The sequence below is a fragment of the Rhinoraja longicauda genome, chromosome 44, assembly GCF_053455715.1.
Source record: "Rhinoraja longicauda isolate Sanriku21f chromosome 44, sRhiLon1.1, whole genome shotgun sequence".
NCBI classification, from domain to species: Eukaryota; Metazoa; Chordata; class Chondrichthyes; order Rajiformes; family Arhynchobatidae; genus Rhinoraja; species Rhinoraja longicauda.
Window position 1 is genome coordinate 1,722,277 of NC_135996.1, and position 13,219 is coordinate 1,735,495.

At 53.6% G+C, this 13,219-nt stretch overlaps 1 protein-coding gene across 1 annotated transcript in view; it reads left to right on the forward strand.

Annotated features, from left to right (window-relative positions):
* LOC144612421 (tumor protein p63-regulated gene 1-like protein) overlaps positions 1-4,903 on the forward strand; it is a 7,228-nt gene extending 2,325 nt beyond the window's left edge. The window contains exons 4-5 of the mRNA XM_078432044.1: positions 3,158-3,309; positions 4,629-4,903. Of these exons, the coding sequence (XP_078288170.1) occupies positions 3,158-3,309; positions 4,629-4,822 (346 nt within the window). The 3' untranslated portion in view covers positions 4,823-4,903. The remainder of the gene's footprint in view (positions 1-3,157; positions 3,310-4,628) is intronic.
* Positions 4,904-13,219: the final 8,316 nt, after the last annotated feature.

The window sequence follows — 13,219 nt, forward strand, 5'->3', positions numbered from 1 at the left end:
GAGTCAACACTGGGCGGCCATGGTGGAGCAGCGCTAGAGTTGCTGTCTGTCCCTCTCCCTCTCCCTCTCCCTCTCCCTCACTCTCTCCCCCTCCCCCCTCCCCCTCCCCCTCACCCCCCCTCTCCACCCCCCTCTCTCCACCCCCTCTCTCCCCTCCCCCCCACGGGTGCTGTCTGTGTGGAGTTTGTACGTTCTTCTCGTCACCTGCGTGGGTTTTCTCCGGGATCTCTGGTTTCCTCCCACACTCCAAAGACGTACAGGTTTATAGGCTAATTGGCTTCGTATATGTGTAAAAATTGTCCTTTGTGTGTGTAGGATAGTGGTTATGTGAGAGAAGTGCTGGTCGGCGCGGACTCGATGGGCCGAAGGGCCTCTTTCTGCACTGTATCTCTAAACAAAATGAAACACCGGGCTCCCCACACCGTCCCCCTCCCCCACCCTGGGGGAACCTCACCCCCCCTCCCTGGGGGAACCCTCACCCAGTGCCGACATCACCCTCCATTCCCCACCCCCCACTCCTGGACTCCTCTCACCCAGTCCCTCCACCCCCTCATATCCCCCCCCACTTTTCACGCAGTCCCTGCACATCCACCCATGCACCAAACCCCTCCCCTCCACTCTCCACTCCGAGACAACTCTTACCCAGTCCCTACAGCCCCCCATATCCCGCCACCACCCCCACCTCCAACTCTCCACTCCTAGATCCCTCTCACCCAGTCCTACCCACCCCTCCATTCCCCACCTCCCACCCACTCTCCACTCCCTCTCACCCAGTCTATACACTTCCCCCCCATATCTCACCCCCCCCCCCACTCCTAGACCATCCTCACCCAGCACCAAACCACCCCATATCTCCCACTCACCCATGACTTAGACGAAGGGATTAAAAGTACCATTAGCAAATTTGCAGATGATACTAAGCTGGGGGGTAGTGTGAATTGTGAGGAAGATGCAATAAGGCTGCAGGGTGAGTGAGTGTGACAGGTTGTGTGAGTGGGCGGATACATGGCAGATGCAGTTTAATGTAGATAAGTGTGAGGTTATTCACTTTGGAAGTAAGAATAGAAAGGCAGATTATTATCTGAATGGTGTCAAGTTAGGAGGAGGGGGAGTTCAACGAGATCTGGGTGTCCTAGTGCATCAGTCAATGAAAGGAAGCATGCAGGTACAGCAGGCAGTGAAGAAAGCCAATGGAATGTTGGCCTTCGTAACAAGAGGAGTTGAGTATAGGAGCAAAGAGGTCCTTCTACAGTTGTACCGGGCCCTGGTGAGACCGCACCTGGAGTACTGTGTGCAGTTTTGGTCCCCATATTTGAGGACGGATATTCTTGCTATGGAGGGCGTGCAGCGTAGGTTCACTAGGTTAATTCCCGGAATGGCGGGACTGTCGTATGTTGAAAGGCTGGAGCGATTGGGCTTGTATACATTGGAATTTAGAAGGATGAGGGGGGATCTTATTGAAACATATAAGATAATTATGGGATTGGACACATTAGAGGCAGGAAACATGTTCCCAATGTTGGGGGAGTCCAGAACAAGGGGCCACAGTTTAAGAATAAGGGGTAGGCCATTTAGAACGGAGATGAGGAAGAACTTTTTCAGTCAGAGAGTGGTGAAGGTGTGGAATTCTCTGCCTCAGAAGGCAGTGGTGCCAGTTCGTTGGATGCTTTCAAGAGAGAGCTGGATAGAGCTCTTAAGGATAGCGGAGTGAGGGGATATGGGGAGAAGGCAGGAACGGGGTACTGATTGAGAGTGATCAGCCATGATAGCATTGAATGGCGGTGCTGGCTCGAAGGGCTGAATGGCCTACTCCTGCACCTATTGTCTATTGTCTATTGTCTACACCCCGATATCACACCCCCACTGCGAGACACACCCTCCCTCCCATCCCCCCACCCCCACACACCTGCCCTCACCCACCTCCCCAATGCCCCACATACACCACACTTACCCTCTCCCCTCCCCCAATCCTAGACAGCCCCATCCCCTCCCACACCTACACCCCATATCTCACTCCCCCTCACCCCCACGCCTAGACACCCCCACACACACTGTCCCTCCCACCTTCACTCCGAGACACACCCACACCCTCCCTCCCAAACCCACTCCTAGACACCCCACACCCACACCCCTCACCCACACCCCCCTCACCCACAAACTCCCTCACCCACCCCGCCTCACCCACAACCCCTCACCCACATCCCCTCCCCCTCCCCCCTCACCCACAACCCCCACACTCCCCCCCCTCACCCACAACCCCCTCCCACACCACCTCACCAACAACACCCTCATCCAGACCCTAAATTCACCCCCTCACCCACACCCCCCTCTCCCACAAACACCCTCACCCACACACCCCCTCACCCACGCCCCCCTCATCCACACCACCCCTCACCCACACCCCCCTCACCCACACACCCCTGACCCACACCCCCCTCACCCACACCCCCTCACCCACCTACTCATCACCCACAAACCCCCTCACCCACACAGACTTCACCCACGCCCCTCACCCACCCCCCACCCACACACCAACACCCACACACCCTCAACCACCTACCCCTCACCCACCTACACCTCACCCACCTACCCCTCACTCACACACCCCCTCACCCACACCCCCCTCACTCACCCATCACTCAGTCCCTGCCACAGACCAGGTTAGGTTGGGTAGTGTATGGGGACCCCTGGAGTGGGGAGGGGGGGTTGGAGTATGGGGGGATCGGTGGCAGTATGTGAGTGGGTGGGGGCTCAGTGTGGAGAGGGGGGGTTGGAGTATGGGAGGATAGGAGTGGGAGGGTTTGAGTGGGCAGAGGCTCAGTGTGGGGAGGGGGTGGCTGAGGGGATGTATGTGGGTGTCTGAGACTTGGGGTGTGTGGGAGGGTGGGTGAGTGGGATATGAGGGTGTTTCGGACTGGGGGTGGGTTATGTTGGGTGTAGACGTGGGAGGGTATGAGTGGGGGGTGTCTCGGTGTGGGGAGTGGATGAGGGCTCAGTGGGTTATGGGGGTGTCTTGGAAAATGGAAGGGGTGCGGGTTTGTGTGTGTGTGGCGTGTGTGTGTGTGTATGCGTGCGTGCACGTGTGTGAGTGTGTGTGTGTGTGTGTGTGTGTGAGTGTGAGCGGGTGTGAACTCACCGCCCTGTCCTTTGAGCCCAGGCGCTGTGGTCTGGGGCTGCGGCTGGGATGGGACAAACTGCGGGAGCCGTCGTTCCTTTCCCGCTGGAACCCCTGGGCTCGGGATCTGTCGTCCGTCATCCTGACAGAACACCCCGGGGTAGAGAGCGGGCACCTGTCACCCCCCCTGCACGGTGAGTGGGGAGACTGGGGGGGGGCGAGACACTGGTTGGGGGGTAGGGGAGACTGTGGTGGGAGGCACTGGTGGGGAAACTGTGGGGGTGAGGGGAGACCGTGGGGGGGGGAGAGACTGGGGGTGAGGGGAGACTGGGGGGGAGACTGTGGGGTGAGAAATGGGGAGAGACTGTGGGGGGAGACCAGGGAGGAGACTGTGGGTGGGAAGACTGTGGGGGGACATCAACCTGTGTCTCTCTCTACCTGTGCCTGTGTGTGTGTGTGTGTGTATGTCTGTGTGAGTGTCTGTAGTCTCGCATCTCCCAGCACGTGGGTGTGTGTGTGTGTGTGTGTGTACATGCCCCACTCCACTGTCTCCCTCCCTGTGTCTGTGTGTACATGCCCCTCTCCAGTCTCTTTCCCCGTGTGTGTATGTGTGTACGAGCCCCTCTCCAGTCACCCCGTGTGCATTTGTGTGCGCGTGTACATGTGTGTGTACATGTGTATGTACATGTGTGTGCATGCATTTGTGTGTAGGTGTGGTGTACTTTTGTGCGTGCATGTACATCCCCCTCTCCAGTCTCTCTTCCTGTGTGTGTGTGTGTGTGTCCATGCTGCTGTCTCACTCCCCCTCTCCCTGTATCTCTCCCCGTGCTGCTGTCTCACTCCCCCTCTCCCTGTATCTCTCCCCGTGCTGCTGTCTCACTCCCCCTCTCCCTGTATCTCTCCCTGTGCTACTGTCTCACTCCCCCTCTCCCCTGTCTCACTCCCCCTCTCCCTGTATCTCTCCCCCTCTCCCCTGTCTCACTCCCCCTCTCCCCTGTATCTCTCCCCCTCTCCCCTGTCTCACTCCCCCTCTCCCTGTATCTCTCCCCGTGCTGTTGTCTCACTCCCCCTCTCCCTGTATCTCTCCCCGTGCTGTTGTCTCACTCCCCCTCTCCCTGTATCTCTCCCCGTGCTGCTGTCTCATTCCCCTCTTCCCTGTATCTCTCCCCGTGCTGCTGTCTCACTCCCCCTCTCCCCTGTATCTCTCCCCCTCTCCCCTGTCCCACTCCCCCTCTCCCTTGTATCTCTCCCCGTGCTGCTGTCTCACTCCCCCTCTTCCCTGTATCTCTCCCCATGCTGCTGTCTCACTCCCCCTCTCCCTGTATCTCTCCCCGTGCTGCTGTCTCACTCCCCCTCTCCCTGTATCTCTCCCCGTGCTGCTGTCTCACTCCCTCTCTCTCCTGTATCTCTCCCCATGCTGCTGTCTCACTCCCCCTCTCCCCTGTCTCACTCCCTCTCTCCCCTGTATCTCTCCCTGTGCTGCTGTCTCACTCCCCCTCTCTCCTGCCCACAGTTGGGGTCTTTCCGCACGGAGCTGACCCGGGGGTGGGGATGGCCCACCGGGAGCAGCCCCTCGCCGGCCGAGCCAACGGGCCGCTGCTGCTGGAGAAACCCATCCAGATGGAGACGGTCCTGGTCCTGGTGTCTGCCCTCAGCAACTGGGCGCAGCTGGGCTACGCCAAACCTCGCCGCCTGCTCGCCTTCTAGTGGAGCCGTGAGCTGGCAGCGTGGGAGCCAGCAGCCCGCGGCCAACACCCACACACACTGATCCAAGCCTCACCATCCCAGCGGCCGCAATGGCAGAGGGGTGGCGGCAGAGACAGGGAGAGGGAGGGGGGGAGGGAGGAAGAGCGTGTGTCGGGATCAGCAGACCACTGATAGAAACAAAATAAATACATCAAAGCCTGAAAATTCCAGTATCAGTGATGGGAGACGAAAGGAGGGGAGAGGGGGAAGAAGAGGGGAGAGGGGCAGGGAGGAAGGTTTTTTACGAGGATGTTAACCAGGACTAGAGGGTGTGAGCGTTGAGTAGGCTGGGACCCTATTCCTTGGAGCGCTGCAGGATGTGGTGTACATCTTATTAAGGTGTACAAAATAATGAGAGGAATAGATCGGGTCGAGTCTCTTGCCCAGAGTAGGCGAATCGAGGACCAGAGGACATAGGTTTAAGATGAAGGGGAAAATATTTAATAGGAATCTGAGGGGTAACTTTTCACACAGAGGGTGGTGGGTGTATGGAACGAGTTCCCAGAGGAGGTAGTTGAGGCTGGGACTATCCCAACATCTAAGAATCTGTTAGCCAGGTACATCGATAGGACAGGTTTGGAGGAATACGGGCCAAACACGGGCAGGTGGGCCTAGTGTAGCTGGGACATGTCGGCCAGTGTGGGCAAGTTAAGCCGAGGGGCCTGCTTCCACTGTGACTGGTAGCCACAAAATAAATTCATCATAGCATGAAATATCCAGCATCATTGAAGGGAGACGGAAGGGGGTTGGAGGGGGAAGAGAGAGGGGAATGTTGGACACAGGGAGGGTGGCGTTGGGAGTGGGAGAGAGGGAGAACCGAGAGGCAGGGTCAGCCGGGGAGAGAGATGGCTGTGGGAGGGGGAGAGAGGGGTGGTGTGAGACAGGAGGAGAGGGCGGGCTGGATAGAAGGAGACAGGGAAAGCGGCAGTGGTGAAGGATTGGAGTGAGATGGCAGTGTGTAAGAGGGAAAAAAGGGGGAGGACAGGAGAATGGGGCCAGAGAGGAAGGAGGGAGTCTGAGGGGATGGAGGGAGTCTGAGGGGAGGGAGGGAGTCTGAGCGGAGGGAGGGAGTCTGAGGGGAGGGAGAGAGTCTGAGGGGAGGGAGATAGTCTGCGGGGAGGGAGAGAGTCTGGGGAGGGAGGGAGTCTGAGGGGAGGGAGGGAGTCTGAGGGGAGGGGGGGGTCCTAGGGGAGGGAGAGAGTCTGAGGGGAGGGAGGGAGTCTGAGGGGAGGGGGGCTCACCTGAAGGTTGCTGCACAATCAGTTGGTCACCTATTGACCTCTTGCCACCGTCGAGATGGGAGTGATATTTCCAAACGTGGTGACTGTAGAAATGCCAGCTTTGACCCAACGTAACCCAGGCACCTCTGAGAACTCGTTCCGTACGCGCATCGCCCTCTGAATGTGAAGTCTTCCCATCAGGTTGCTTGTAAATCTTGCCCCTCTCACCAGAAACCCGTGACCTCTGGCTTTTGATTCCCCGTCCTGGGTAAAAGACTCCGCGCATTCATCCGCTCTGCCACTTACACGCCTTTATAAGCACCACTCAGCTTACTGCTCTCCAAGGAATAAAGTCCTCATCTCTCCCCATAGCTGGGCCCATGTACAGGACGGTGCGGAGGAAGCTGCGCATTGTTTTCTCCAGTGTAAGGGAGACCATATTGTTGAAGCCAAGGTATGTGGTGCAACATTCATAGTGTAATATCCGCAGTTGTTTGGTGCTGACTCGGGTTGTGTGCAGGGTGGTTCAAGGCCATGAAGGCTGGTGGAAGAAACTTCTCTTGAATCTGGAGATTACAATTCTCAGTTTCTTGTACCACTGTCTCAATAATAAGAGATAAGCGAGCGTGTTCAGGGTGACGTGGGTGTTTGATGGGGGTAATTTCCCTCTTAAGGTCTCTAAACCGTTCTAATACGTGACAAGAGGTGTAAATAATATTCCAGAAGACGCTTAGACTGGTTCGATACATGTTTGGTGCTACTTTACCAATTTTCAATCCTATTCCTCCCTTTCTCCCTCCCTCTTTCACCCCTCCACCTCCCTTCGTGTGACACTCTCTTCCCACCCTCCTCCACTCCCCCTTTACCTCCCTCCGTACCGCCCTCCTTCTTTCACCCCTCCTCCTCCCTTCGTGTGACCCGCCTATCCTCCCTCACTCTCCCACTCCCTCCCTCCATGTGCCCCCCCTCACTCTCTGCTCCCTATCCCATCCCCGTGAGTGTGTGAGATACAGGACTGTGCGGAGGGAGCTTCACTCTGTGCGTGTGTGTGAGTGCGTGCGCTTGTGTGTGCATGGGTGCGTGCGTGCGCGTGTGAATGTGTGTGCTTGTGTGTGCGCGTGTGTCTGTAACACCGGGTACATTTGTTTAAGGGAACAAAAACCTCCCCACTTTCACATCAAGGAATTACAACTGTATATAACGGTAAATACTTTTATTATTGTCAGCAATACAAGTTACAACTATTACTAGTACTACTATACAAAAAAAATTAAAACTAATACATATTAGCAGCTAAATTGAAAGATGTCTGTACTCTCAGCGTCTCCGTTGCCCAGCTTATCTCGTGCTTATATATCGAAGTAATAGAGACGGGTCTCCAGGTGCTGAATCCAATTGCAAGACGTTGCAACCGGATACTTTGCTTTGCAGTTCCTTCGAGCACGGATGTCTGCTGTGGCGTGGGGTGATGGAAGATGGCAGGTTTCGTTTTCGGGTACTCAAAATGTGGCGGTGCTTTCATCTATTGACCTTGAAAGTGGAGCGCTGTCGACGCTGCTCTCCCCGATAGTTGGTGCTTCTGTGTCGGTCGCTGTCCCTGCCAGTTGCTCCACGCTGTCACGTTGCTTCCTGGGCTGCAGCATTGCCTCGGCAGAACGTTCTTTGGCTTCTCTCATCTGTGACAGATCTCCGTGACGTGTTACTGAGGGTTGTTCAGATGGCCTTCACAGGAGTGTCCGAGAAGAACATTGTGTTCACAGATGGAGATTTAACCACGTACCATCTGCAGCCTTGCCAGCTCCTGTCCAGGTTCCTGATGGAACTTCTACAGAGAGAGGATTCAGACCGGAGCGTGGTGTACACCTTCCCGCACCTTACCATCCAAGAGTTTGTAGCCACACTTGTACAATTCCTCACTCCAGGTCCCGGGGATATCCCGAAACTCCTCACTGAAGCCCACAGCACAGTAGACGGGCGAGTTGAGATATGTCACATTTTTGTTGCTGGTCTCTCCTCCCCAGTATCAGCTCGGGACCTGAAGGAGTTTATGGGTCAATTTCCTCATCAGTAACCCAGCGATCCCCACACATCAACACTGCCCTGCACAAACTGGGAACAATTTACACATACACCCAGCCAAATAACCTGCATATCTGTATGTCTTTGGAGTTTGGGAGGAAACCGAAGATCTCGGAGAAAACCCATGCGGTCACAGGGAGAACGTACAAACTCCATACAGACAGCACCTGTAGTCGGGATGGAACCGCGGGAGCTGTAAGCGCTGTACTCTACCGTTGCACCACCGTGGCCGAATTGTATGAAACTTCAAAATGTGTGATTCCAAGACACTGGCGGGTTGGGCGGGGATCGCAGGCGAGGGAGGGTCACTGACGTGGGGACCGTCAGTGCAGGTGTGGGGTGCGTCACTGGCGGCGGGGAGGGGGTGGGGGTGGATGATACACGCAAGGGAACCGTCACTACCGGGAGAACTGTGGCTGCTCATGGACAAGGAATGGTGAATGTCACCATGAACACATGAACAAGACCTGGGCATAATTGCGGAGTAAACTCTCAACTCTCGGAGATAAGCCTCCGAATCATCCGTCTGCTCAGGTCGTTCCACTGAACGAATAGCAATTGGGGTTCGCTGATCTCGCTCTCGCTCCTCGGTAACCGCTTGGCTGGAAGACGGAGAGACCTTTTCACATTCCACTGTCCGGCCGGTAACTGTGAGCACGATCGACAGTGCCGGGAGTGTTGGTAGAGGCGAGCTCGCAAATTCCCCTTGTCCACCTCCGTAAGCGTTCAGGGGTGGTACGGACTGCAACACGGAATGAAGAACGATGGAACTGGAGGGGGGGGGGGGGGGGGGCTTGCGTTGGGCGAGAGTGGGGGCGTGCTGTGCCGAGAGTCGGGGAAGATGTGGCGATGAGGGAGGAAGTCCCGTACGAAAGGGTGGTGGTGTGGGGGGGGGGAGGGTTTGGGTTGGGTAGAGCAAGGAAGGTGTGGATGAAGTAGTTATCGGGATTAGGGGGGCACGGCTTGTACGGGCGAAGTGGGGGCTGGGCGCTTCGGAGCCCACGGAAGAGGGGTCTGTGTGAAGGGGGCGGTCCACGTTGAGAGGGCGAGGGATTGCGGGCGAGGAGAGCCGGCCAGGGAGGGGCACCGGCAGAGAGAGCCGGGACAGGGGATGCTGGGCCAGGGAGCAACCGAGCAAGTGGGAGCATGCGTCGAAAGGAAGCCGGTAGAAGGAGGGGAGAAGGGGGGAAAGGCAGAGGGAAAGAGTGGTAAATGGGGGCGATATAGTGGGGCTGGGGGTGGGGGAAAGGGCCGGAGAGGGCGCCTGGCGGAGGGGTGAAAGGTGGAAATGCCGGGCGGATTGTGGATCCGGGCGATAAGGGGCATGGCGAAGGGAGTGGTGAAGAGGGGTCCCTTTAAGGGGTAGGTTGGACCATTGGGGCGGAACAGCCTGGGCGGGTAAGTCGGGTCGTGGAATGTCCCGCTGCTGGTAGCTGAGTCAGACATGGGGCGCCGGGCGAAGTGGGAAGGGGAGTTCCGAGCGTGGGGAGCATTGGGTAAGTGGCGATGTGCGGAGAGACCTCGGGTAGGAAGCGACGGTGGCTATATTGTGATCATTGGTATCTATATTTCACACCGCGCAGATTTGAAGCGTTACTTTACTACAGTGCATTCAGAAAGTATTCAGACCCCTTCACTTTTTCCACATTTTGTTATGTTACAGCCTTATATTAAAATTGATTAAATTCTTTTTTTTAATCACCAATGTACACAAATACACCATAATAAAAAAGCGACAACAGATGTTTAGAAACTTTTACAAACTAATTAAAAATAAATAACTGAAATATCACATTTACATAAGTATTCAGACCCTTTGCTATGACACTCAAAATTGAACTTAGGTTCATCCTGTTTCCATTGATTATCCTTGAGATGTTTCTACAACTTGATTGGAGTCCACCAGTGGTAAATTAAATTGATTGGACATGATTTCGAAAGGCATACACCTGTCTATATAATGTCCCACTGTTGACAGTGTATCTCAGAGCAAAAACCAAGCCATGAAGTCGAAGCAATTGTCCGTTGACCTCCGAGACAGGGTTGTGTCGATACACAGATCTGGTGAAGGGTATAAAACAGTTTCTGCATGATTCCAGGTCCCGAGGAGCCCAGTGGCCGCCGTCATTCTTAAATGGAAGAAATTGGGGACCACCAGGACTCTTCATAGAGTTGGCCGCCCAGCCAAACTGAGCAATTGGGGAAGAATGGCCTTGGTCATGCAAGTGGCCAAGAACCCGATGATAACTCTGACAGAGCTCCAGAGTTCCTCTGTGAAGATGGGAGAAACTTCCAGAAGGACAACTATATCTGCAGCATTCCACCAACCAGGCCCTTATGGAAGAGTGGTCAGACGGTTGCCACTCCTCTGTAAAAGGCACATGACAGCCCGCTTGGTGTTTGTCATAAGGCATCTAAAGGACTCTCAGACCATGAGAAACAAGCTTCTCTGGTCTGATGAAACCAAGATTGAAATCTTTGGCCTGAATGCCAAGCGGCACAGCTCATCACCTGACAAATACCATACCTACAGTGAAGCCTGGTGGTGGCAGCATCAGGATGTGGGGATGTTTTTCAGCGGCAGGAACTGGGAGACCGGTCAGGATCGAGGGAAAGATGAACGGAGCAAAGCACAGAGATCATTGATGAAAACCTGCCCCAGACCGTTCTGGCCCTCAGACTGGGGCGGAGTCAACGCAGGAGTGGTTTGGTGACAATGTCTTTGAGTGGCCCAGCCAGAGCCCGGACTTGAACCCGATCGCATATCTCTGGCGGGACCTGAAAGTAGCTGTGCTTCGACGCTCCCCATCCAACCTGACAGAGTTTGAGAGGATCTGCTCTCAAGCGAGAAGAATTGGAGAAATTACCCAAATACAGGTGTGCCAAGCTTGTAGCGTCATTTCCAAGAAGACTTGACGTTGTAATCGCTCCCAAAGGTGCCACAACTAAGTACTGAGTAAAGGGTCTGAATACTTATGTGAATGTGATATTTCAGTTCTTTCTTTCCAATTAATTTGCAAAAACTTCTAGGCACCTGTTTTCGCTTTATTGATTATGGGGTATTGCGCGTTGATTGATGATGTTAAAAGATGACTTTAATCAATTTATAATTAAGACTAACGTAGCAAAATGTGGAAAATTGAAGGGGTCTGAATACTTCCTGAATGCACTGTAAATAATGGAATCAGTCACTGGGTGGACCAAGGTCGTGTCCAGTGAAGGTGCAGAACTTCTCTGTTGCTCAGAATAGAAGAATATTATTGATCCGTTTTACCTTTCGATGCACAGTACCTCAATATTTTAACGAACGGAGTAATGGGAAAGCTGATTGCAATCTTCAGTTGCTCTCTAAATTTGGTCTGAGTCACTCCGTAAATAAAGGTGTTTGCGCAGCAGCTGAGAAGCTGAACGGCATACCCCACTTGCTTTGCATAATAAAGCCGGATAGACGTCTCCAAGTCTGTGTAGAGACATCTCATGAGAATGAAGACCAGCGTGGTTGTCGCCCAGCAGAGAAGGAAACTCGCAGACAGTGTGAAGAGGAGAATTATGGATTGTCGCCGGGTCTCCATCTCAGGATCTCGTTGCTTGCTGCCATTTCTCTGTCCCTTAAGCGCCCGGCGGCGTTTGTTCGCCACCAGGATCCGACTGACAGTCAGTGAATTGAGAGTCAAAATGAGGAAGAAAGGAAGCAGCGGGTTCAACAGTACGTCCATCCAATAAACAACCTGGAACTCTCCAGTATCACGAAGCGAGGGTTTACTTCCACACTCCCAATAACCGGAATAATTAAATAATATCGTCATGTACCGGAAATAAAAAGGTATGTTCTTTAGACAGAAGGTGACGCAGATTGTGCCAATAATCAATCCCGCAATTTTTGGGGTGCAGTGTTTTGTCTTAAACTTAGCCCAGCAAATGGCCACAAACCGATCGAAGGCGAAAGCGACCGTAAGCCACACAGACCAATCTAAAACCACCTTGCAAAAGGTATAGTGAACAAGACAGAACGGAGCATTTCTAAGAACCATGACCAGGTTGTACAAAGATGAATCATAAAAATACAAGTACGGTTGGTATGCCTGAATCATTTCGTACATCAGGACTTCGATGATCATCACCTTTAGATCCGCCGCAGCCATCGACACGAGATAGCAGGTGATACATTTGGAGAGACCACACTTTCCTCGGCAGAGAATGACGATTGCAAGCAGATTAACTTGAGAGGAAGAAAGGTAAAAGAAACAACGTGATAAATTGCAACAGACAATCAACGCGCTTCTGAAAAATAAATTTCAGGACATTTACGCCTCGTGGACATCCATAACCTCGGCGCATCTGTACAACCAGAATGGGAATAAATGGTCTCATTTTCATAGCTCCGATGAAGTGCTTTATACCGGTCATTTAACTGTGGTCCCTCGCAGGGATTACAGCACCCGCGCGTATTCACCAGCAATTTGTTAACAAACACCCAAACCGATGAAGCGGGCGGGGAGTTATGTTGCAGTCGAGCAACAAGACGTCTTTGAAACTTCGCCTTGGTAACTAACGTCACATTTTAACGGTTAGAGACGATTTCAATATAAAAGCAAATGAGATCAGATTTAAAAATAAAAGATCGGGTACATTTACGCCCAACATTAAGGGTACAGAGAAAAGTTTGGATCGTGTTGCGGACATGCACAGTTTGAATTGCGTCGGTGCATTTTGAAGGCACTCGAACGACATAGGAAATATTCAAATAATTCAGATGAGCGGTCGCATTGCAGCCCATGGCAATAAGGGAAAATGTCCGCATTTCTATGGAAATTGTGGATTAGCTCCGATGAGCTAGGTCCGAGAGTAGAAACATAGAAACATAGAAACATAGAAAATAGGTGCAGGAGTAGGCGATTCGGCCCTTCGAGCCTGCACCGCCATTCAATATGACCATGGCTGATCATCCAACTCAGTATCCTGTACCTGCCTTTCCTCCATACTCCCTGATCCACTTAGCCACAAGGGCCACATCTAACTCCCTCTTAAATATAGCCAATGAACTGGCCTCAACTACCTT